This window comes from Aythya ferina (genome assembly GCF_964211825.1).
Source record: "Aythya ferina genome assembly, chromosome: 1".
In the NCBI taxonomy this organism is placed as follows: Eukaryota; Metazoa; Chordata; class Aves; order Anseriformes; family Anatidae; genus Aythya; species Aythya ferina.
Window position 1 is genome coordinate 93,052,931 of NC_140296.1, and position 24,722 is coordinate 93,077,652.

A 24,722-nucleotide genomic window follows, 5' to 3' on the forward strand; every position below is an offset into this window, starting at 1 on the left:
GGGTGAAGGCTGTTGAGTTAGTAATAGTGGTGAGTTGGATTAGCCGGTTTGTCATCTGAATGGTTTTGTCAAACTGGGGGCTTTGGCACCGAATTTGCTTGGAGATGCCTTTAATTCTGGTTCTCTTGGTGGGGTAAAACAGTCCTGTGCTGTGGTCCCAAAGTGGCAAGGACAAGCTCATCCTGACATGCCTTAAGGAAGCATTCTGTAGCTTTGCTTTAGAGAAACTTTATCTCTCGTGCCCTGAGTTTTTTATTGGACACTAGAAACACATGCAAAAAATCAGACGTAAGAAAGAAAGACAATGGAGTGAATTATACGTTGGTTATTAACAGAGTAGGAAATGAACTGTGTTGATGGAGGACTGCGGGAACAGTACAAGTTATGATTAAAGGGTGGGCAGACTTGCCTTAAACAATAGAGTAGAAGTGGGAAGCAAAGAATGACAAAGTTTTCCTGTGGTGGGATGGTGGGTGATGCCAGACACTTAAGATCTGTTCATTTACATGCTGAAATTCCGATGCTTAGCACAAGTATACAGGAGCATTAACATCCGAGCCTGTAAAAACAAAAGAGCACCCTCCCCTGCCCCTCACATTCATAAATGCACATTCATAAATATGGAGGAGGAAGCGGTTCACTGAGCGCTTAAACTATTAAGTGAGAAAAAGGTGTTTGGTGTGAGCATGGAGACAACCAGTAGCAGGCTGGATGACGTCTGAGTCCTCGGACACCTGGAGATCTGGGCTGCTGGACAAGACAGAGCCCCTCGAGAGCAGGACCCCTCTGCAAGCATGCACTGGCCCTGAAACACCAAACCCAGCCCTGCCCTGTCGAAGGCGGCTCGTACTGCGTTACTAAAATGAAGGCTTGGCATCCTGTGCTGCTAAAAGCCAGCTTGAATAATTAAAAGCCATACACACACAAATATTTTGTAAGAGCTTACAGGACCACGACTAGTCCTCGGCTAGAAAAGACGAGCTGAACAGACCTTTCAACTTCTGCTGCCAAGAGGAGGCAGTGTCCCCCTCCCCACCTCCGCCTCCGCCGCTCCAGCTCGTGTCCCTTTGACCTTTGTTAGCAAACTGAGTTAAGCTTGCAGAATATTAACCAGTTTAAAAAAAAAAAAAAAAAAAAAAAAAAAAAAAAAAAAAAAAAAAGAGGCTTTTACTACGATAGAGCACCAAAATGTCAACCCTTCAGTGAGCCAGAAACCAACCTCCCAGCCTGAAGCAAGAAAGAGAAGAACTGGGGAAATGAGGGAATGCACTTTTCCCTGACCAGCTCAGCCGTTCTGCCTGAAAAGAAAAGGTGTTAACAGTGTTAATCAACGGGCTGCTGGCGGGTGCCCAGGTCTTCAAGTCTGTAACTAAGCAGGGTGCCATTAATTGTAATGGGGCCGCACTGAATCCCTGCCATGGCAGATCCGGTATTATTTCGTGGTCCACAAAGCCATGTGGTTACCCATCTAAAGCTTCTCCTCAGCAGGTCATACTTATCCATACCCTGCTACCCTGTCGTCCTGCTTACTTTTTTTTTTTTTTTTTTATAACTCCTGAACTGATGTAATACATTAGAAGTGGCTACATATGGACAACATCAATATATAGAGGGATTTTCCTAGGTATTTTACAACTCCCTTTCTCCTTACCTTTAGCCATTGTGCTAGGTATTTGGACAAATCCAAAGGGGGAACTTAAGCACAGAAAAATTGCCTTTGGAAACCTAAATTGTTAGGCATCCTAATAACTGAGGGAGCTGTCTTGAGAGAGGAATGGAACACACCATCAGTACAGGAGCTTCCAAATGATCTTCAAAGAAAAAGTGAATTTTGAAGGTGAAGGCACGTTCAGATTCTGCCTGTAGAGCAGCACAGCTCTCCTTGATGGTCATGGGGCATCTCTCTTTTGTGGCTGTGGTGACATGTGGCAGTTTTCAGGGCCATCTCCCTCTGTCCTGGCAAGGAAGCTTATCAGGAAACCTCACGACCAGGCACCCTGCTTCAAAAGTAAAATATCTTTAAGCTCTAAAGGCCACTGGCAGATTTAAAGACAAGGCAGATTTAAGGACACGATTGGCAGATTAAAGACAAGGACAAGCCAAAAAGGTGAAAACTTTAGAGAACCATTGTAGGCATGACTTGGGACAATCTTACATTTTTCTTCAGGAGAAATTCAAGACCAGTTTCTGCAACTAAATCCACAGTGGAAAATTACTGAATTTCACCAACTCCTTTTGGGAAAACATGAGCAGAAATAGCCCCACAAAAAGGTCCAGCTGGAAAGTCTGCGCAAAAGTTTAAAGATGTTTCAGCAAATGCTTCCCACGTATTAGTACTAAAAGATCAGAATAGTAAGTTCATAATGTCTTTGAATAAATATTAAGAAAGCTTAGTAAAGCTGGAAAAATACTGAAGGTATGATTTTGGCTTCTTGGTGCCCTGGATGTGATTTCTTGATGTGCGTTTGAAAATATAAACAAAGCCCAAACACTCATCATGCCATGCTTCGGGACTTTCCCTTATCTGGAGTCTCACTGCAGAGGTGTTAAGCACAGCATGCAACGATGCTGTAGCTAATTTGGGGCTGTTATTAAAGTGAGTGGAAGTTCTCCACGCACCTATGAACTTACGCAGTTATACTCTGAGGCTTTTGGATGTAAGTCAATTTTTATTGAACTTGTGAGTTCAGTTTTGGCAGAGAACAGCCTTATTCTTTTCTAGATCTGCTTTACAAGTGAGTTAACCCAAATCACTCGAGTCTTATAAGACTCTGACTTGAGACTACTGACAGCACTAATCTTTTAAGAGTGCCCCTTTCTTAAGCAGACCTCAACGGTAAAAGAAAAAAGGAAGTAATTTCCCAGGCCAATTTTACGAGCGCTCGCTATCAGCTTGGTTTAGGGAAGGGCTGAGGCTCCTGATTTGCATACGGCGCTTTGAGAAGCAGACGGATAATGAGTACTGATTACTGATCTTTAAAAAACTCCGTCTCAACCCCCCCGCTCGGGGGCTGGTGTCTCTCGCTGCCCTCTTCCCTGTAGCGGGTTTGTTTTGCAGACGGGCGCAGGAGGTAGAGGAGGAGGGAAGAGGAAGAGGGCTGGGGGAAGGGAAAATCCCGGCTTCCCCCTGCCGGTGCCCAGCCTCGGCGGGGGCAGGTGCCCGCAGGTGGATGCGGTGCCCGGCCCCTTCCCTCCTCTCCCCCCGCCCCAGCTCCTCCCCGGCCGCCGCTGCTCCCGGCCGGCGCCGCGTCCCGCTCCGGATCCGCTCCGCTTCTGCTCCGCCGCGGTGGGGGCGGCCCCAGGTAAGCGGGGGCTCCCCCTTGCCCGGCCCGGCCGGGCCTCGGCGCCTCCGGGGCCGGGGGGCTGCCCCTGGACCCTCACTTCGCCGCCCGGTCCCGGCCGCCCCCCTCTTCCCGTTTTTGCTGGCGTTTAACCGAGGCTTGGCTTTTGGGGGCGCCGAGGGACCCCGGTGGCAGCGTGGAGGCCGTGTCCCCCACCCCCGGTCCAGCCGCTTGCCTCCTTCCCAAAGGCTGGCCCTGCAGCGGTGGGTGAGGCGAGGTGGGACCTGGAAGCCGGTAACGTGCTTTTTTGGGGTGCTGGGGCCAAGCTGCAGAGAGCTCTGTGTATGCTAAAGCCGCCCCAGCTGGTGCTTCTCGAGGTGAATGTTATCTGTTCGTGCCGTCGTGATGAAGGGAAGAGAGATGCTGTGAGATGGGGCAGCTCCTTCGAGGTCACGGAGGCCGTGGCTGTTCCTATGGAGGTTAAACCAAACCTAATTCTGGGACCTCCTTGCTGTGTCACCGCCGTTTGGTTTCTTGTAAAAGCGCTGGCTTTTGGCTACAGGTGGCACGGTTTGTTGAGTAGCATTTTGGAAGAGCAACGTTGTTGATATGAGCAGAGCGCCTTCCAGGACGATCCATCTCATCAAAACGTCCAGGCCAAGACCTTGAGGGTTGGAATAAAGCCCCCCCTCTGCACGCTGTTTTGGGCAGCTTTCTTGGTGATCACACCTTACCGGCACCTAGAGTTTCACTGCAGGTTTGCAGGGCTGTGTGTAGGTCAGTGAATTTGAGAGGCTGCTCTCACACTGCGCCGTTGTCCTGAGTATCCCTGTTTGCCCTGAGTTAAATTACACCTTCAACGCTTCAGAAAGACCTGGAGGGAGCAGCTTCCCCTCTGACGGCTGATTTGTGCTAAGTGGGGCAGTGTTAGGTGAGGAACGAGACGGATGCTGTGTGGGACATCGAAAGTTTACGTAGGGCAGCGGATCTAGAGCAAATCTGTTGTGGCAGTCCAGCCTAGGTCGAAATGGTATTCTAGGAAAAACAGATTGAAGCAGCATTCTGGGTTGCTGGTTGGAATATTTCCCTTGGAGATGCCACTCCTGGAGGTACAGGACCTTCCCCCGCTGTGTGCAGTCTGCCTCAGTGCAGGGTCTGCCCACCCTGAGCATCTCTGGTGCTGCATCTGCAGCTCGGCTGCATCTGCGCCACTGCGTTAGTACTTGTCCTGTGTCTTCAGTGCGTGGATCCCTAAACCAGTCCCTGGCAATGAGGGTTCACCCTGTGCGTTGGATTCAAACCTCCTGCTGGTCAGCTTGCTTTTCTTCCTTATCTGCCATAGACCCCTTGAAAGTGGTTTATAGCCCCTCAGCAGGTGGAGCTCACAGGTTGAAAACAGCTGACCTAGACAAATACCTAAATAAGCCAGTTTTGTTAACATTGCTAGCTTTTATTTATTTTTCTGCAGGGTGGGTGCCTCCTGCTAAGTGATAACCATGTCTGCAAGCTCATTTGTTTGCAACTTGGATGTGGTAAATAGGTGTTCTTCAGAGCTTCCTCCCTCCCCGCCCCCCCCCCCCCCCCCCCCCCCCCCAAAGAAGCAGCCAGAGGCTCTCACTGCTGCAACCCGAGACTTGAATTTTGCTGCTATTGAAGCTGAGGTTGTTTGCTTCTGCTATAGGGGAAATGGGCAGAGGCAGAACTGGGGGTGTAATATAGGGAAAGAAAGCACCGAAATGCCAGGCTGGCAGTTAGAGCATCCTCTAGCAATTCAGTGATCAGTGTATGAGGTGCTGGGTGCCATGGGCAATAGCTGCATCCGTACCAATGGATAGATCCAACTCCCACCATACCAGGAAATCTGATTCTTTTGGACTCTTGCCCTCCCTGTCTTGGAAACAGCTTTTAGTAGGGCTATAACTCTTCTGCCACTCATCATCCACTCAGCTAGGCAACGCCTTCTCTGCCTCCTTTCCCACTCCACCTTTCCTAATTGCTTGCATGTGACTTTTTTTTTTCCCCCCTTATACATAAGCATCTCATTTACTCGTGATAGGCAGTTTCATTGGTAACGTTTGTTTTCAGGGAAGATAAATAGAGCATTACTCATACTATGAATACAGCATCCTACAACAGTTTAAAATGAGACTGGTACGCGTAGAACTTAATACCTTTTTTTTTTTTTTTTCTTTTGCCTGTGAAAGTAGTGTGAATCTTGGTTTGCTGGCCTCGAGAATGCTGCTGTATTGTGGACTTTATTTGAGTTTCTGGTAGAGCTTATCAAGAGGTGCTGTGTGTTTTTTTTTTTTTTTTTTTTTTTTTTTTCTTTTACCACCTGTTGATAAGTGGTTCTATAGTTTAATGATGTTTTAGGAGCTAATCTGGAAGAGCTCCAAAGCTATTTCTTAGGAAACCTAGGAATGCTGAGGCTCTATTGTGGCAAACTGACTTTCTTGTAAGTATTTGCAGTCTTGTATAGTACTCTGCAAGACCATAGAGTCACAGAATATCAGAGTTGGAAGGGTCCCACAAGGATCATCAAGTCCAACTCCTGGCTCCACACCGGACCACCCTAAAACCAGACCATGCGTCTGAGAGCCTTGTCCAGACGCTTCTTGAACTCTTGTCAGGCTTGGTGCCCTGACTACTGCCCTTGGCAGCCTGTCCCAATGCCTGACCACCTCTGGGTGCAGAACCTTTCCCTAACCCCCAGCCTGACCTTCCCCTGTCCCAGCTCCATGCCATTCCCTCAGGTCCTGTCGCTGTCCCCAGAGAGCAGAGCTCAGCGCCTGCCCCTCCGCTCCCCTTGTGAGGGAGCTGCAGGCCGCCATGAGGCCTCCCCTCAGCCTGCTCTGCTCGGGGCTGAACACACCAACACTTTAATATTACTGCTTGGGCACACTGAGCAGAGCTTACCCTTATTGAGAAGGTTAGTTGAAAAGTGAGAACACTGAAATAACTCAATTTCAATTACTTTAGACATTCAGGTTCTTGTTGATTTGGTTTTGACCCATACAGAGGTTAAATTTCACCCCAAAGGAATAAATCACATTTACTGCAATGATAAACAAAAAAAAAAAAAGGGAAAAATATCCAGTACTACTTCCAGATGTATTAAGGAAATCTTGTTGATGAAATTATATGAATATTCTTATTTAATTTATTTCCTCTTTGAAAAGTAAATGGATTTTTAAACCTTTTTATAGTTTATTTATAATTCATGATGTTTTTAATGCTGCTTGTTAAACAGGGACCTTGACCATGTTTATTTTTTGTTGTCCAGGCAGTAAAGGCAAGAATTGCCCATTGTGTGAAAAGATTATGCAAGTAAATTTGGAATCACCTCTTTGCTCATTTGCTCCCCACCACTTACTATCACGATTGTCTACCCTTAGCTACTGAAGTTTCTTTGATAACATAAAATGGTTGGATGTAAACTAATAAAAGCATACTTCCTTTCTAGTATCATCAAGAGAAGCCATAATTTGTTGGTTTATTCTGTATTAAGATTGAGCTTTGCACTCCATTAACATTTTAATGAGTATGCTGTATTTCTTTATCTGGATAATAAGAATGGATATTTTTGGGTATGAATTGGTGTTAGTCACTGCTTATCTAGATTGGATACTTTTATGCTTGCTTCTCTTAGAAGCTGAACTTGTCTTTATGCATTTGATTTTTAACATTTTTTTTTTTTATCTTGTGTGCACGTGTTTGCTTTTACATAGGTATAGTTATCAGGAACTGGTCTGTTTTTTACTTATTTATTCAGTTGATGGTCTTTATCATAGAGCTTAGCAAACAGCTAATAGCATTTCTGCTTAAGGAAATGGCACAAAATATGCATTGAAGTAGTAAAGAAATACAGGAAGTGTACTGTTAGCAATATAATCTTGGCATCATTAGCCAATTGACTGAATTTACAGTGTTCTATTAGTATGGTTGAAGGTAACTGTTCCATCTTGTTGACTTACACGTGTCACCTGTATACAATATATAGCTATCTCTATGGAAAAGGCTGTGGAAACTAAGGTAGCTGGTAGTACGTGCAGAGTTCTGCACCTCTAGAAGCATGGTACTGTTCTTAATTAGCAGTTACAACATGGTGAGTGATAAGGAAGTAACATTTTTATTTCTTGCATGGAGAAACTAGGGTAAAAGCCTAGGGTAAAAGTCTGGTTTTATGAACAAAAATGGGACTCTATCTCCTGTTTGTTTTTCCATTGTAATTTTTTTTATTTGTCTTTATGGGATGTTGACTCCTGGTTATTGAAGGATGCACACAGTATAAAAGGAGCCATGACCTGTTGCTGCTGCAAGGAGGCGAAAGCAGAGGCTTGCCTTCATCTGGCAGTAGCAAGGTGAGGGGCTAAGGAGGACGGGGCGGTGAGGAGCACCTACTGCTGAGCAGCGCCACTCTGCTCAGTGCTTTTCTTGTCCATGGGACAGTGGTCGAGAGGAGGAAGACAAGCCTTTGGGGGACTCATGTTCTAGGGAGTCTATATCCAGTTAAGTAGCAAGTTATCAAACCAAGTGGAGACCTATCAAATTACCACTTTTTTTTTTTTTTTTTTTAAATATACAGGATTGATTTGCAGGAAGTCATTGAAAACTTTTTTTTTTTTTTCCACAAAAAAAGTGTTGGATTCAATTTGTCTTGGGTGAATCTAATCTTTTCAATTTTCTCCAATTCTGACAACTTTTCTTGGGAAAAAAAAAAAAAGATGCAAGTTTTCTAAGTCTAATAAACTGTGACAGAACTGTACTTATAACACTCCTTAGACACATATTAGAAGGAGCTAAGATATTTTAATAATGGCTTCCTGCTGTGAGACAGTGTTCTATAGAATAGGATGGCTTGGGTTAGAAGGGGCCTTGTAGACCATCTACTTCCACCTCCCTCCTGCCATAGGCAGGGATGCCACCCACTAGATCAGGTTGCCCAGGGCCTCGTCCAGACTGGCCTTGAACACTTCCAGAAATGGGGCATCCACAACCTCTCTGGACAGCCTGTTTCAGTGCCTCACTTCCCTCTGAGTGAAGAATTTCCTTCCAGATCTAAATTTCGTTCTAATCTAAATCTTCCCTGTAAGTCCCCTTCAAGTACTGAAAGGTTGTAATGAGATTCCCCCAGAGCCTTCTCTTCTGTAGGTTGAACATCCCCAGCTCTCTCAGCCTTTCTATGTAGGAGAGGTGCTTCAGCCCCTTGACCATCTTTGTGGCCCTCCTCTGGACCTACTTTAACAGATCTACAACCTTCTAGTGCCGATGGCTGTATATTTTATACTCTTACCATTGGCTATTATTAGAAATGTTCAACATCTTTGATGATGACCTTGATGAGGGAATAGTGTCCACCCTCAGCAAATAGGCCGATGATACAAAGCTGGGAGGAGCAGCTGACATGCCAGAAGGCATGTGAGACCTGGACAGGCTGGAGACCTGGGCAGGAAGTAGCCAAATGAGGTTTAACAAATGAAGTGTAGAGTCCTGCACCTGGGAAGAAACAACTGCTGGGCTCCCCGGTACAAAAAAGACAGTTATCTCCTGGAAAGAGTCCAGCGGAGGGCCACAGAGATGGTACAGGGCATGGAGCATTTTCTCTATGAGGAAGGGCTGAGAGACCTGGGTCTGTGCAGCCTGGAGAAGAGAAGACTGAAGGGAGATCTTAGCAATGTTTATAAATACCTGAGGTGTGGGAGACAAAGGGAGATGGCCAACCTCTTTTCAGTGGTTTGTGGGGACAGGGCAAAGGACAATGGTCAAAATGGAGCACAGGAAGTTTGGCACCAACATGCAAAATAACTTCTTTGTGGTAAGGGTGATGGAGCACTGGAACAGGCTGCCCGGGGAGGTTGTGGAGTCTCCTTCTCTGGAGATATTTAAGGCGCATCTGGTTGCCTAGCTGGGCAACCTGCTCTAGGGAACCTGCTTTGGCAGGGGGGTTGGACCTGATGATGTTTGGAGGTCCCTTCCAACTCCTTCAGTTCTGTGATTCTGTGAAATTATAGCATTATTTCTTTGCTTTCAGAGTTGTGGAAAAAAAAGCAAACTTGATTTTTGGAACTTCTGGAATGCTGGAGAGCCAAGTGCTTGTTCTGCTTAATATTGGAGTAAACTGAAGGGTTTGAAATTCAAGGGCTTGACAGCATATGAATGATGATTCCCTTTCGTTCATTGGCTATGCTTTTCCCAGTGCTGTAAGGTGTTGCATGACAAGCTGATCTGCAAGGCTTTGCACCCTGGACATTGTCTTGTTCTTTGAAGCCCACTGCAGGGATGACTTCCATCCCTGTGTTCTTGCATAGGGATCCCTGTACCCTTTAACTCTGCCATCTCACTTTAAGGAACATTTGAGGTTTCTTCAGATGTACCTGGTAATGTGCCATTATAACTTGGCACATATTTGGGGAAGTGACTGCTGGGGGAAGGGAAGGTTAATTCTGTGTTCCCACCAAACTTTTTTCTTATCGATGTGGGTTTCCACTACTTTTATGTGGGATGTAAATTTTAAATCTGTCAGATGTGTGAGCCTGAACTATTGGCCTGAGATAAGGCAGCACCATGCTTTCCAGCTCTGTCGCTCTTGGAATGGGGACTGTTTGGCAGGTCAGTTTGTTTTTCCATGGCCCAGCGTGCTTATCCGTGAATTTGCTGCAGTATCCTTGATTTGTTTGTAAAACTTTTTGAAGTGTCTCAGTGATGTATGTTCAAGAAACCTGGATTGTATCATTATTGGATGCTAGCCATCTTTTTTTTTTGTATTTGAAACGCGCAATCTAATGGGAGTCTAGTGTTTTTGGTGTAATCTCTTTTTAATACCATGGCAAATAATTTCATTGAAATGTGTATGTACCTATGTCTTGCCTATGTTTTGTGGTGTGATAATGGAAAATCTCTTATTAGAAGTTAGAGAGGAAGTAGTTTAACAAGAACTGAAATGGGAGAGGTGGTTAACAGCGAGTTAAACAACAGCGATTTCTTTTCTTTTTTCCCTGTAGTTAATTAAAAAAATAGAATGAGGAAGTCTGTCATCTGCCAGCTTGTAAAGAATTTCAAATTGAAATGTAGAAAATATTCTTTTTGTTTGTTTGTCATGCCTGGCTTACCTCAGAATCACCTAGTATTCTTCCTTCCATCTGTTAACATTAAATTTCTGTACCTTTTTTCCTTCCTTCTCAGAGAACAAGGAACAACAATATCTTCCTGTGAAGTGTTACTCGTCCTCTGAGTTTAGGCAGAACTGCATTTCCCAGCTCTACAATGAAGAATTGACTAAGAAGTGATGCGACATAAAAGAGAAGTCCTGCAGACTTAGTCACCAGTCTTGATGGACTTACTGTAAGTAGGAGAAGGACTTGTTTTCTCTTGTCTTCCATGCAAGTAAGAGTTCAACTGTGTGTTATTTTATTTGTTTTTTGGTAGCACAAATACGCAAATACCATGATCAACCTTCCTAAACTGTCACGAGGTATTGGCATGCTCTGGGTGCTAAGCTGTGGTTGACATCTGCTTCAAAGACACTTGAAATTCAGTTCTGGGTGAGGTGACATCTAGGTGCAGGCTCTAAAACAACCTTCTGTTTTAGGCTAAATTATGCTGTGTCTTAGTGGAGCTGCTTTTTATAGTAGCGGCTTGCAACAGGGGTGGTGGCATTGTGCCGGTGTGCGGGGCTTGTTCTGGAAGCTGGAGAACTGTGTTGCTTAGTGTATGACTGAGGCACTTCCTGTGCTTTTTCTCATGTAGGGTAATATTATGAGAGGTCTCTGTAGATTAAATTATTTATTAAAATGCTTGCGTATGGCTGTGTATAGCCACCTGTGTTAGAAAGGTGACAGCAAACATTGTGCATTTCTTGTGTTTCTGCTAATCTTTGGTTTTACCTAATGTTAATGTTTAACTTCAAAATAAACTGCTATATGCCTGAAACTTTGGATGCAGCTCCTTTATTTTACTATTTCAGTAAGATTTGTATTGGTGTGGCATGCTGTTTCACTGCCATGCTTCTTTCCCCTCTTTTTGGTGTGGTAGCCACAAAGTATAACCAAGAAGAAAACTGTTTGCAACACAATGGAGTGAAAATGGTGTGGTTTTCAGGGATACCATCTGTAGCATTATTAAATGAGAAATTAAATTTCTATTTCCTTATGCTTTGTTCGTCTTCTTGTTTCCGTGTCATAAACTTCAGTGATACATGAGTAAGTGTTGAGAGAGGCAGGAGGAACTGTGCCTGGTGCTGACAGCAGGTGGGTTGCTGCCAGGGTGCTCTACAACGCTCCTCCTGTCAGTGAGGGTGAGCACTGCCTCAGTCTTCTCGGTTTGCTAGGTGCTCGTGTTGATGAATAGTGGCCACTGTATAATGCTCAAGGTTGTATTGAGAGGCTATTGAGATCTGATTTCAGGCTGTACCTTAATTTATACCCGCTCTTGAAATACTTCCCTATTTTTTTCCTCTTGATTTGGCATTTTTTCAAAGGAAAAACAAGAGAGGTGGATAAAGCTTTTGGTTATGATCATTTCCTGTTCCTTTTTTTTTTTTTTTTATAGGTTCAAGCTTTACTTCCAAACACTTGAGTTGTTTCAGTACTACTGACAAAGGAAAGATGACCTCTACTGTAGTAAGTAAACAAAATGCTTCTTTTTTTCTTTCTTTAATGGGGTTTTATTTCTTTACAAGTAACATACTATTGAGTTATGTACTGGTTAGTAAGTCTTTTAAAATGTGGATATAAGTATTTCTTGTGTTTTTTGCATGAAGGGAAAGATACACTGTGGGACAGGTATAAGAGGCTTGAATTAACTAGGATTTCAAGTGCTCGGATACCTCTAGGAGAGATTTATGCTTTTAAAGATTATGTTTGAGAGAGATTAGCATGGCTTCTGATTTAATTCTTAAATCTCTCACAAGTTAAGTATTCCACAACCTGTTGTTAAGCCAGTGTGTTTCAGAAGTAGCTCAGGTGCACTAGGTCTTCCTATAGGACAGAATGGCAAGTAAGCATTTTTCCTAGGCATGGACAGCTGAGTGCACAGAGGCTGTTAGTTGCCAGCATTTCTTTTGATGGTGGTATTGCATAAAACAGTCCGTGCTGCTTATTTGTTTGCTGTCAGATGTTCCAGTGAAATAGTTGGTACAGTCACCTGGTGGGCTGGGTTCAAAAATCCTTTCTAGATGGAGTTACTTTGGACCAGGAAACTGATCTCTTAATATGCCTTTGGGCATCACTGTTATTCTTATTATTCAAAGTATGAAGTATTAGGCATGTGCTGTAAATCTCTCTCCATGCAAATTTGAGTCACTGGTATGTATGAGCATGTGTGGTGGATTCCTATGGTAGCAGAATTACTTAGTAGGGTTCTGTATGGAAACGGTATCTTAAATTTGCTTCGTCTTAATCACAGTCTTGCCTTTCTTTTGTTTCCTTTCCTGTAATGTTATCATTTAGGGCCCACCGCCATACTTTGAAAATCGTGGCTTTCAGCCAGAAAACTATTCTGCCAGGCCACCAGCAGGTGCTAACCCATATCCACCATACTTCTCTACAAATGCTCCATCAGTGCCAACCTATGTCCCAAGAGTTTCAACCTACCAGTCGACTAGTCCAGTAGCCCCTTCAACTGGGAGGACTTGTTCATCAGGCAAGATTTCTTGGGATTTTTTCCAATTTTAGGCTTAATGTCTTCCAGAGTAAGGGGGTCTTCCCTTCAGATTCCGGTGTTGAAGGAATATGCAAGAGCCTGCTTCCTCCTTGTGGATGAAGAAGTGGTGGCTGGGATGCAGGTGTAACTGCATCCGCAGTGAAGGAAGGGTGTTGGAATGGAGAAAGTCTGGTGGAAAAACACCATCTACTTTTAATTTCAAGGAAATATACGTAATGCTGGTCTCCATGTTGGAAATTTCTTATTTGTAAACCTAATTTCCCTTTTTGCCCTTGTTTCTGTTTCAGGTGTAAAGAAAACCATAATAATTATAATATCCATTTTAGTAGTCATTTGTTGCGCAGTTGGTGCTTTCTTCATTTGGTATTTTGGTAAGAATTACTTTTTTGTTTTGTGTTCAGAAAGAAAGGAAGTAATATGCTTATGGTTAGAAGTATGCATTTTTTTATCTTCTTATGCTGAATTAAGGATAGGAAAGACTTTGTTATCTATCTCATAAGAGATAAACTGATGTTGCTTGAAAAGCCACAACTATGTGCTTTTAAAAATTATTTTTAAGTAAACAGTGTTGCTATTGCTTTCTTTTCCATTTGTCAAGTAAATGTTTTTGAGATCAAGCGATGTCATCACCTTTTTGACTCCTGGAGCAGCTTATTCAGTTGGCTTTTCTGGAAAGCTACAAAGCGTCTGGGAAAAGCTGCTGTAGTACAAGTGTACATCGCAGTAGCTTTGCTGCAGAGCAGTTTGATGTCTTACAAGGTTTTTTTGCATTGGTGGATACCTGGCATGTGACTGTCTGTGGACAACTGATCCTACAGTACATTTCATTAGGGAAATGACTACTGTATATCGTCTCCGACATGAAACTCTGTTCTAACTTCTAACTTGACTTAAATTCAATGGAAGGAAGGGGACTGAAGTAAATTTGTGTAGCTTAACTGGTAGAGTGTAAATGATTAAGATGTATTTTATTTTTGTAAAATGGGATATCTCTCGGAGCTGAAGTTATTCATGATATTTGTCTCTTTGATGGCTTTGATTTGAAAGTATGTTAAAGTTGTGTGAGCCCAGTCCATGTAACCACCGTAAGCTGGAACACAAGTGATATGTTCTGTGCAGGACAGGAAAGGAAGAGAGAAGGTAGTTTATTTAAAACTATTAGATGACACTTTTGTGTTGTTAGGGTTTTTGTTTGTTGTTTTTAACTCTGATTTGTATGGGGTGAACGTAGTCTCGTTTTAAACAGGACTGAAAGCAACAGGATGTAATTGGAGTAATTTCTTTCTTCCTCCTTTTCTGATTATAAATGCTATGCTTTATCAGCGTGAAGTTAATTCCTTTTAGACAACTTAATGGTGTTTGTTTATTCAAGGGAGGCAATGGACAAAATCCAATCAGCTGCATCAATAATTTAATTTGACAAGCAATGTAAGGGAGAGATAGCAATAAATCTTCTGTTGTGTCAGGCTAGGTCTCTTTCTATTTCTGAGTTTGAGCTTTCTGATGCTTTGCTCCATCAAACTGGCATTCTCCTTAAGGTGAGAGTTGGCGGTAGTTGCCTCAGGCTAAACTGATGTTCAGTCTAATAACCGTGCTGCTTTCTCCTTACAGTAGAGAATCCTTGCCTTGGATCGTTAGAGTGTGGGTCTTCGGGAGTGTGCGTGTCTCCCTCAGATTGGTGTGATGGAGTGACCAACTGCCCAAATGGGGAGGATGAAAACCGTTGTGGTGAGTGCTGGTGGTCAAGGCAGGGGACCTGTAGCCAGCTGCAAGCATTCTTGAGCAAATCCCCTTGTCTAAAGCTTGCCTAAGTTACCATAGGGCTGGCTTAGGCTCAGTTATATCTCTAAAATGCTTTAGGAAGTTTGAGTGCTTCAAATCCTATATTTAGACCTTCAGCCTGTTTTTGGTCCAATTGCACAGCTGAAACAAAATGGCTGGCTCAGCAGGTCATAGAATAATTAAGGTCAGTATAAACTTCCAAGATCAGCTGGTCCAACCATCCCCCTACCACCAATGTCACCCCTTAAACTGTGTTCCTAAGCACCACGTCCAACCTTTCCTTAAACACCCCTGGGAACTGTGACTCTACCACCTCTGGGCAACCCCTTCCAATGCCTAAAAGCTAAGCTGGTTTGATATGGAATAAGCTTTAAAATATTACCTTCTAATTTAAATCTACTTTGTGCAAACCTGAATATAACATTGGTTCTGGAATGAACAGTCATAATTGACTTCTTAGTAGAACTTCAGGTGATAGTGGAAGTCTTTTTCCATATATTTCACATTCCTTCTTCTCCCAATACTTTATTTTCAACTTTATAACTGCTTTGTGTAAGAAAGCTTAGTCTGATTAATGTTTCCAACTCAAAAGGTGTCAAGAGGAGTTTTGGTGTAGAGCTGAAAACATAAGGTGGAAATGGATTCAATTTACCCATTCCAAAGGTGTGGCATCTTGATTCTAACACCTGTGTTTTGCTCATTCTCTGTTTGGGAACTCTTCTTCTGTACATGCTTCATGCAGTGTTAGTATTTACTGACATATGCTCTAAAGCTGTTCCTCTCCGTTTGGTTGAATAATGTGTTTTTGAAGAAGCTTGTTCAGTCTGCTCTTTCATTTGGACTATTTTATATTGAATTATTCTGAAAATAAGTACATAGTAGGGCATAGAATGTCAGAGTTAATTGCTCCTTGTTACATTCTTTGTCTACAGGCGCTTGTCTGTTTAGTGTATTTAAGTTATTATATATAATAACGGTTTCTATTTTATTTATACATAATACACGGTTGTGTAGGTAGATGATAAAAGTGCTTGGGTATTTCAGTCTTCTGCAGTGGTGGAATATGAAAAAGAATTTCAAGAATAAAAACTGAAATGACAAGATGAAAACTATGTTGTACACTTGCCTTTTAAACTGGTAGTTATTTTAAATTGCCTTGCATAAAGGAATTAAATCGCTGTTATATTTCTGTCTACTTGGTATTTAACCAGAATTTGAGTAGATGGCAGCATTAGATTAACACCGGTTTATAGATGCAAGCAAATATAATGGGTATTAAATAGCTTTAAGTAGAGAAAGAAGAAGTATAGCATGTGCGGTGTTCTTATATTCTTTTTTTTTTTCTTACTTTTCTGGCAGTTAGACTTTTTGGACCAAACTTTATCCTTGAAGTTTACTCACCTGTCAGCAACACCTGGTATCCTGTTTGCCAAGATGACTGGACTGATGATTTTGGAAAGATTGCATGTAAAGATATGGGCTATAATGTGTAAGTCTAACCCTTATCAGTCTTTGAAAATGCATAGAATGGTTAAAATTTCCCTCTTGCAGTTTTTAAGAATACATATGTGAAATAAAAAGCGGCTGGCAGTCTCCTGAGGACACACATAACAGATGCTGGTGTGAAGAGCAGCATAAACGTTTGTGGCCAGAATGCTGTCCATGTTCTCCCTGTGTAAACGCTGTAGCATAAATTCTTCCACAGCTGAAATACTTTGTGTTGCCTCTCTTTGATGTGGTTGGCAAATACTGTCTTCTGGTGGGGGTGGGGTAATGCAGTGAATTTATTGTCCAGGAAGAACTTGCACACCTGAATTAAGGTCTCTGAATCAGCAATGCCTGAAGTAGTTTCCGATCAGTAAGACAGCCCAGCAGCTACTGTACAAGGCTGGTCCTCATCCAGAAAGCCCTGCAGAGCAGCAGCACTTACTGCCCCTGCAGATGTCCCACAGAATGTGGCTGTTACATCCTATGGGACCTGAACTTTGCTATGCCCTATAAATGTACCAGCAAAGGCATCTCTTCATTATGTTCTGTTTCATAAGGCTGAAGATTCCTACCATGTACGCGTACTAGATAAAAATATTTTAATCTAATAACTGTCTGATGGGAAACTGAGATTGAATGTTTAAAGAAACCTGTTTGTCTGGCATTGTACTGCTCCATTGGGTTCTGTGCTTAATATAAAATATATATTAGTGTTGTTCACGTCAGAAGCTCTGGCTTGGCACCATTTATTTTCACTCATTTGAAAACTGAAACTGCTGTGTTTCTTAATAGGCTTTTTCTGTTTTACAGAGATACATATTACTATAGTCAAGGAGTAGCAGCTGAAGTCAGCTTTAAAAGCTTTATGAAGCTGAACACAAGTGCTGGGAGTACAGACTTGTATAAAAGGCTATATAACAGGTATCTTAAGACAAACTAATTACCTTTTATAAGGGGTATCTTTAGCTGTTGTGGGACACACAGCTTCTGCCTACAGCATAATGCAAGCACTTCTTTCTCTGGGGATTGTTGGAGGGAAAGAGGCTGCCTTTTAAATCTGCTTGCAGCAACTGCTCTTACCTCTGTTTAAAAGCACATCTGTCACTTTTCCATCTTTCCACTCCTTTTCAAAAAACAGAGGTGTCCCATCCTGTTCCCATGCTGTATAGAAGGTTGCCCTGTCTACTGTACCTTAACTCTGAAGCCTCTCATTTCCTTACCCGTAGACTGCTGTACCTGCAAGGTTTCTGTGGCTCCCTTGTTGTTCAAAGTCTTCTATGACTGCTTCATAAATCATCTCAACTTTATCTTATGCTGTTCTTTATCTTGCTCCTCAATAGGCTTACAAGCCTTTTGTGCTGCCTACCTCTACTGGAGTCTGCGGGCTTCCACATGACAGTTTTGGTGAATGCAAGAAATGGTGGAGGCCAGATGGGTGTTGGTAGGGTAGCTGGAGAGAGTGAAGAAAAGAGGGAAGCCTCACCAGGAAGATGAGTGAAGGCAGGGCACATAGCTGGAACGGGTAGGAAGCAGCTGGAGGGTGAGCTTTGCCCGCTATTTGCCTTGCTAGCTGCCTAAAAGCCTGTTTCATTATTTTTTTTATTTCTATTGCAGCAATGTCTGTACATCAGGACATGTGGTTTCTCTACGCTGCATACGTAAGTGTCCTTGTTTTCCAGACCTTTGCATGTTCACACCTTTGAACGCTGTGGCAGTAAATCTTTCTGAATCGACGTAAATAATTGCCGTCTTTTGATGTGTAGATGATTTAACCGTGCTTCCCAAGCTTCACATTTTAAGGAACAGAATTGAGGAGGAGACAAGGGGGATATTAGGTCCCCAGTTGCTCTCTCTCTGTTGCTTCTGGTTCCTTTAAATGGCTTGCCCGTGGTGCGCTGTGGTGGGAAGTCTGTAGTGCAGTCACTGACATGTGGCCATCAGGTGGACACCGTTCCTCACCATAATAACTGTGGTGAGGTGACTCCTGGGTGTTGCCTGTTCCATTGCACAACACAATGTTGTGTGTTTATGTGGCTCATTAAAGATAGTCAAACAGCAGCACTCAGAGCGTTCAGTGAACCACCCTCATGTGGTTCACTTCTGAAGTGATGAACTGAGGGCAACAGCTACCAGCGAGGCAGGGCAGTGTTTGCGATGTGAAGGGTGCCTGGGCCGTGTGAGGCTCAGCCCCGCTCGATCCCATGAGTGAGCATTGTAGGGTGATGGCTGGGATGTGGGATCAACCAGTAGCAGAGTCTGCTCTCCCCTCTCTGCTGTGCCACAGCGAAGCCTGGGCTGAAGAAACCACCTTCGAGACCATCTCTCTCTAACGCCTGTCTGTGTGTGCCTGATTCCCCAGAGTGCGGCCTGCCCACCAAAAGCACGGCCATCATGAACAGGATCGTGGGCGGCAGCACGGCGGCGCTGGGGCAGTGGCCGTGGCAGCTCAGCCTCCACGTGCAGGGCACGCACGTCTGTGGGGGCTCCATCATCACCCGCGAGTGGCTGGTGACCGCGGCTCACTGCGTGGAGGGGTGAGTGCCATGTGGGTCTGCCTGCAGGTGGTCTTCCTTGCTTCTGGCTGGCAGGGGGGCAGAACAGATCTTGCAGCTTTCTGCTTTAAAACAGAGTCAAATGCAGGCATTGGATATGGTATTTTAGCTATATAGACTTAGTGTTGAAGGAAGTATTGGAAGCTGCAGGTAGTCTGATTTCTACAGGAAGAAAATTCTGTTTTGCTTGTTGAAGGGGGAAATTAAATTGGACGGATGTGCTGGGCACGGACACCCACCCAACTTAAAAGGCATATTCAAAGCACCAAACTGATGCCAGACAACACAATGCCGTCACAAAGGCATTACACTTTGCCCCCAAAATGTCCAACATTACAAAACTGTAGATGTGATCAGTTCAAACATGTCTGTACCCTTTATTTCCTCTTATCTTTATGCTATAGAGTCAAGCAGTAAAGCCCAAGTCAGTGTTAACTGTAGATTTATACCTATCCAAGGAACACTTTTTGTAGGCATTGCAGGCATGAACAGAAGAAAATAAAAAGAAAAGCTTTGTCCCTCTTTAATGTGAAAGTACAGTTTTAAAGGACAGTTAAGGGTGTTTTGTGGCAGATTGTTTCCTCTTCTATTGGAGGAAAATCCAGTAAGCAAAAACATTTTAACGGTTGGTTGGCTGGTTCACAGTTTGAGACGCCGCCATGGAAAAATAACTTTGTCTTTCACCTTGAGAAAGGAATGCAAGTGTTTAGTTTTATGTGAAGATCTTATCCCCCCCCTCTGTTTTCAAGTGTGAGCTCTGTAATACGCAACGTGTTAGGAATGGCAACCAAAGTGTAGCTGGGTTAAAAATAATACGTGCTTTCAGGATTTTTTTTGTCACTTCTGAGTGAGAGAGTTTTAACAGTTGTGGAAAGCTTTCTACTGAGCATTTGTAAATTGTACTGGATCACAGTAGCTACTTAAATTACATCTAGACCATATGCTTAGCATTTTTTTATTTTTAAAAGGCAACAAACACCACCAAAACAAAAAACCACAACCCAACCAAACAGCCTAATAACATTTTCAAGATAATGAAATTCCTTCACTAGATCATGTTTTTACTAATTCTGGCTTCTGCTGTCCTTCCGTGCTTTGGATAGTGCACAAGTGATAACACTGACATGTGAGACTTTAGAAATAACAACTTGATCCCTCAGCAACTGAAATCAAAAAAGAGGCTTCAGTGTTGCAGTCTCAGCCTATAATTTGCTGTGCTGAGTGACTAAGGGGATAGACAGTAATTCTTAATCTATTTGAAATATTTTTTGTATATTTATGAAACTAGAATCAAGCTTTCACAGACTTAGTTATCTTGTACTCTGTCTTTCAGGAAAACTGACCATGAGATTTTTTTTGATTAAATTAGCTCCCTTTTATGCTATTTGTCCATTTCACCTTTTTTTTTGATGTGTATGAGACACAGGTATCTGGACAAGGATGTCTCTTTTTTTTTTTTTTTTTTTTGAGGGGGGCATGTTAATATGTTTGGATTAACATCAGTAAAAATCATGCTGTTAGTTGGCTGATGAGGAAAGGCTGGCCAAAAACGGAAGGCGTGAGTTACTTTTTAATTTATCTTCAGAAGTGGTAGTCAAATGCATGTATGTTCTTGGTGATGGATGCTAAAGACAATTGTTTGAAGTTTGTAAGCTGAACTCCCTACCAGGGAAACAAACCTTTTAACATTTTTTTTTTTTCTGTAGACAACTTTCTGACCCATATGTCTGGAGAGTTTATGCTGGGATTGTGAGCCAGAGTGACATTACTTTAAGAGCTGCATATAAAGTGCAACAAATAATTTCCCATCCAGATTATGATACAGACACTAAAGACAATGATGTTGCCCTTATGAAGTTAGAGACACCGTTGAGTTTTACTGGTAAGTATTCTATTCTTCTTAAGGAAAAAATCCAATGGCAATGAGCACATCTCCTAAAACTTCTGAAGGTAGTGAAGAAATCTTCCTTGCAGATATTTACTCATGGGAAAAGCAAAATGTGGGTAGAGGCACCTTCAAGTGCCCTTTGATTTCCTAAGTAGGGTTTATTTACGTCTAGTACCAGGTAAGGGAGTTTGGACTAGGTTTAAGCTTGTTCGCTTTTCCTCGTGGTCAGTAATGTACATTTGCTGCAGAGTGCTGTAAGGTGTTCAAGTGTTATCACTCCTGTATGTGCAGTCTCAGAGAGTAAGGGTGGAGCAACTGACTAAATGGTAAACTAAGCTATATCAAATAACTACTGGGGTGGGGGGGAACACACACCACCCCCACCCATCCCACACCCACAAAGTCCAAAGAAACAAAAACCCTGTCCTAAGAAGTTCCTGCTCAGAGGGAAGAACATAACACCTCACGTTAGTAGGTTGCTAACCTTTTTTTTTTAAACACATAAAGCTGAAAGGGGCTTTTCTTAAAAGTAGATGCATATTCTTTGTAAGCAATCAGGAACATGAGAAGACAAAGCATTATTTACGCTTTTAAGTGCTTTATGTATATGGGTCCTATATGTGTATAGGTGCTTTATGTACAGGTACTGTATATTTCAGTGCATCAGTTTAAAACTACTAGAGGTAATCGGGAGGGGCTCATCTTCTGCTGGGTGTAGGGAGGTTGCTTTTACCAAGAAAATTTGTCTTTTTTTTATTTCTGCATTTTATACTTCTTGTATACAGGCATTGAATCCTGCTTGCGTTATTTTCAGCAGGGTTTTGTAAACAGAATGAAGCCAGCTGTTAGAAGTCTTTGTTCTCTTCTTTGTTCCCCTTTACTGATCAAGAGGACTGGTGTTAATTGTTGATGAATTGAGCTAGAACCATTAACTGTGTTTGCTCCTCACTTTGAGGTCAGGATGCGGTAGGTAGCCCTCTGGGAAAGGGCTACTGCTGCTTGTGTTGCACAGTATTGTATTATCCTTAAGGAGAGGAGAAAAAACATGGTGTGTGTATATATTTAAAGCGAGTTATGGTCATGCTGAGAAGTTTCATTTGCACTTTTTTTTTTTTTTTTTTGCATTATACCTGGACATCTGGGATTGCAGACTGTCACTGTGTGTTTTTTTTTTTGTAGATACTGTACAGCCAGTTTGTCTGCCTAATGCAGGAATGACGTTCCAGCCCAATCAGCAGTGCTGGATATCTGGATGGGGAGCAGAGTACCAAGGAGGTAAGAGTGGTTCTGGGATGTTCGGGTCTTCTACAGAGCTCGTCCTCTTCTGGCTAGGTAAATGTATAAGGAGGAGAAAGAAAAGGGAAGCAAGCTTTCTTTCAGTGCCAGAAGGTCCTGGTCTGTGGTAGGCATGGGGGGAGGGGGGCGGGGGGGCAGGCTGTTGGGGAAAATGGACTCTGAATTTGGGTATTGCTGCCCCTTTGTTCTGGGCTGTGAAACAGAGAACCTTCTTACCCCTTGCTTTGCTCATGGGCCTTTAACAGCCCTGTGTCTTATGCAGTTGATTCAGGGTTGTGGTGAGCAGGTCCTTGTTCTTTTGCCTTAGGGTACACCGACAGCAATGCGGAGTAACTTCCTGACCTCTGGGAAGGGAGTTGTGGTGTCAAAGTGTTCTGTGTGATAGACCATATGTCTTAAGAGTCCATGCCAAAGTTTCTAGCGGGTTTATTTCACCTTGAACAGTGCTAGCTGCTGGGATTTGTAATAGCAGTGTGACCTGAGGCTTGTTCTAATCTTGTCTTTCTGTGTGTGTGTTTATGTGCATGTTTCAATTTTAGGTAAAACATCAACTAACTTGAATTATGTTATGGTACCTTTAATAGAACGTTCTAAATGTAATTCTATCTATATCTATAATGGTCTGATTTTGCCTACAATGATCTGTGCTGGATATCTAGAAGGAGGAATTGATTCCTGTCAGGTAATTATTACTAATAAACACTTGATAATAATCTGGCCGATTTATTTTTCATCTTCTTAGTAGGAATTTTGTCATCTATTAATTAAAAACAGATCCTACAATTATATATTTTTATGACTAACACTTTGGTTGGGCTTCCAGTTCATTTTGTGGCATCCTGAATGGTAGCAAGTGCTGAAGTCTTGCTATATATGCCAAGAGGGTAAGGTGCCACTTTTTAATGCTTTGAGGATGTTTTGTGATTGTGTACTTGAAAACGAAGCTCTTTGTAATCACTACAATACCCTAGCATTACACTTGTGAACAAGAAAGTCAATGAAGTCTTATCTCATCCAGTGCTTTGGGCAAACAATTTTCCTTCCTATGGCAAACAGTTATCATTTAATACTGTAATTGCCATAGCATTTTGTTTTAGTTGTTCTTCTGAAATGGTCTCTAGCTTTTTTGAAACCTAACCTGTAGTCCTGAAACGAAACGAATCATATTCTGTATCTTTCCCGATGGTCAGGCCACTGATAGTATGGATGTTTTGTGCAGGGTGACAGCGGAGGTCCTCTGGTAACAAATGAAAACTCCGTGTGGTGGTTGGTTGGAGATACCAGCTGGGGAAGTGGCTGTGCTACTCCCAATAGACCTGGAGTTTATGGGAATATGACTGTGTTTACAGACTGGATTTATAAAAATATGCAGGTAAGATATTTTGGTCTTTAATATTTTTAAATGCCCCAAATATCGAAGCTTAAATTTAATTATTCATATCCTGTGAACTGCCTGATAAAGCTATTCCATTGAAAAGCATCCAAATAATGGATAAGATGGTCTGTTAGCACAACTATAAATTTTTGTTTTTTTTTTTTTTTAAACAGGCAAACAGATGACAATGCTGTCTGTCCTTGTTGATGATCCATGTTTCTGAGAACAAGAAAAAATGAAGCCATGGGATATTTATTCACTTTTACAAATGATTTTTCTCCTTGAATTTTCTTTTTAAAAATAACATGAAGGATTGCACACTCGGTTCTGTACTGGCTACAGTGACTGATTTTAATCAGTGAAGGATTATCACAATGAGCACCTTTCTTCTTGATGTGGTGCCTGGCAGAAAGTTGTTCTGCCAACTGCTTTCTGAGATGTCTTTTTTTAGTTGAGTACTTTCACTTGATAATCAGGTACAGGTTTATAATGGCAATTGTAATCACAATTTAACGTAAGATTTTTGTAGCTGGATACCGAGAAGGTTTAGTAGCATTTTAAACTGAATGTTAAGTAATGTGAACATTGAATCTCTGAGCTGCTGGTTGGCAATTTTAGAAGTGAATGTTTTGTGGTATATATGAAGGGAAGTTTTCATGCACTACGGTAGAGACACAGGAAAAAAAAATACTGTATATTCAGGTAGTTAAAAATCCTCAGGACCTTGACTGCCGTCATTCAAGTCAGACTGTTCTGAGAGAGCAGCCTGGCTATCTCAGTAATTAAAAGTGCTCTTCTGCCTTAAACTGCTCTGAACCTGGAAAGGGCAGGACCTGCTGTCACTTGATGTGGACCAAGGAGAGGGATGCTTTTGGAGCTGCAGTGGGAAGCCAGGAGTTAACCATCCTGACAGGGGTCCCTGGCTGAGCACATCGTGATGACTCCTGAACTCTCCCTGCTGTGAAAGCTGACGTCTGGTCTGTCCTGTCCTGTCCAAGAGTCTGTGCTGCAGGCAGCGGACCTCTGGCTGCAGTGCATGTCCAGAGGCTGGATGTTCTGTGAGAAGAAATACAACCCCATGTTTCTGCCTAACCAGATGAACTACCTCATTTATTAAATTTGGCTTTTAATTCCTTAGAGCTGTCCTTTGGGTACCTGTATGATGCTTTTAGCAAAAGGCAGTTAATATCACAGTGCCACCTCGACTAGGATTTTGAAAATAATTTATAGCCAGTACACAGGATCAAAAAGCCATAACAAGTCACATTTGTTAAGAAAGATAATTTTTTTTTTTTTGAATGAAATGACTCTACTAGTCTTGTTTTCTCTTTTGGTACTGAAATGCAATTATCTTGCATGTAAACACTGCACCAAATAAATATATTTTTTTCTACAAAGAA

The 24,722-nt window shown here is 42.5% G+C and overlaps 1 protein-coding gene across 1 annotated transcript; it reads left to right on the top strand.

Moving 5' to 3' along the window:
• Positions 1–3,165: 3,165 nt before the first annotated feature.
• TMPRSS2 (transmembrane serine protease 2) lies at positions 3,166–24,722 on the top strand. Its single transcript, XM_084506290.1, has 15 exons — positions 3,166–3,302; positions 10,464–10,622; positions 11,829–11,899; positions 12,728–12,920; positions 13,229–13,312; positions 14,553–14,669; positions 16,083–16,212; positions 17,022–17,132; positions 17,826–17,869; positions 18,571–18,745; positions 20,470–20,645; positions 21,831–21,926; positions 22,487–22,629; positions 23,167–23,319; positions 23,496–24,722. Exons 3-15 carry the CDS (start codon positions 11,885–11,887, stop codon positions 23,505–23,507), a joined length of 1,449 nt encoding a protein of 482 aa, XP_084362416.1. The 5' UTR covers positions 3,166–3,302; positions 10,464–10,622; positions 11,829–11,884; the 3' UTR covers positions 23,508–24,722.

Excerpts from the sequence above, each read along its gene's own strand:
- TMPRSS2 (XM_084506290.1), top strand. Across the intron at positions 14,670-16,082 it reads GGAGGATGAAAACCGTTGTG|TTAGACTTTTTGGACCAAAC; the intron begins GTGAGTGCTGGT and ends CTTTTCTGGCAG. Across the intron at positions 18,746-20,469 it reads GCGGCTCACTGCGTGGAGGG|ACAACTTTCTGACCCATATG; the intron begins GTGAGTGCCATG and ends TTTTTTCTGTAG.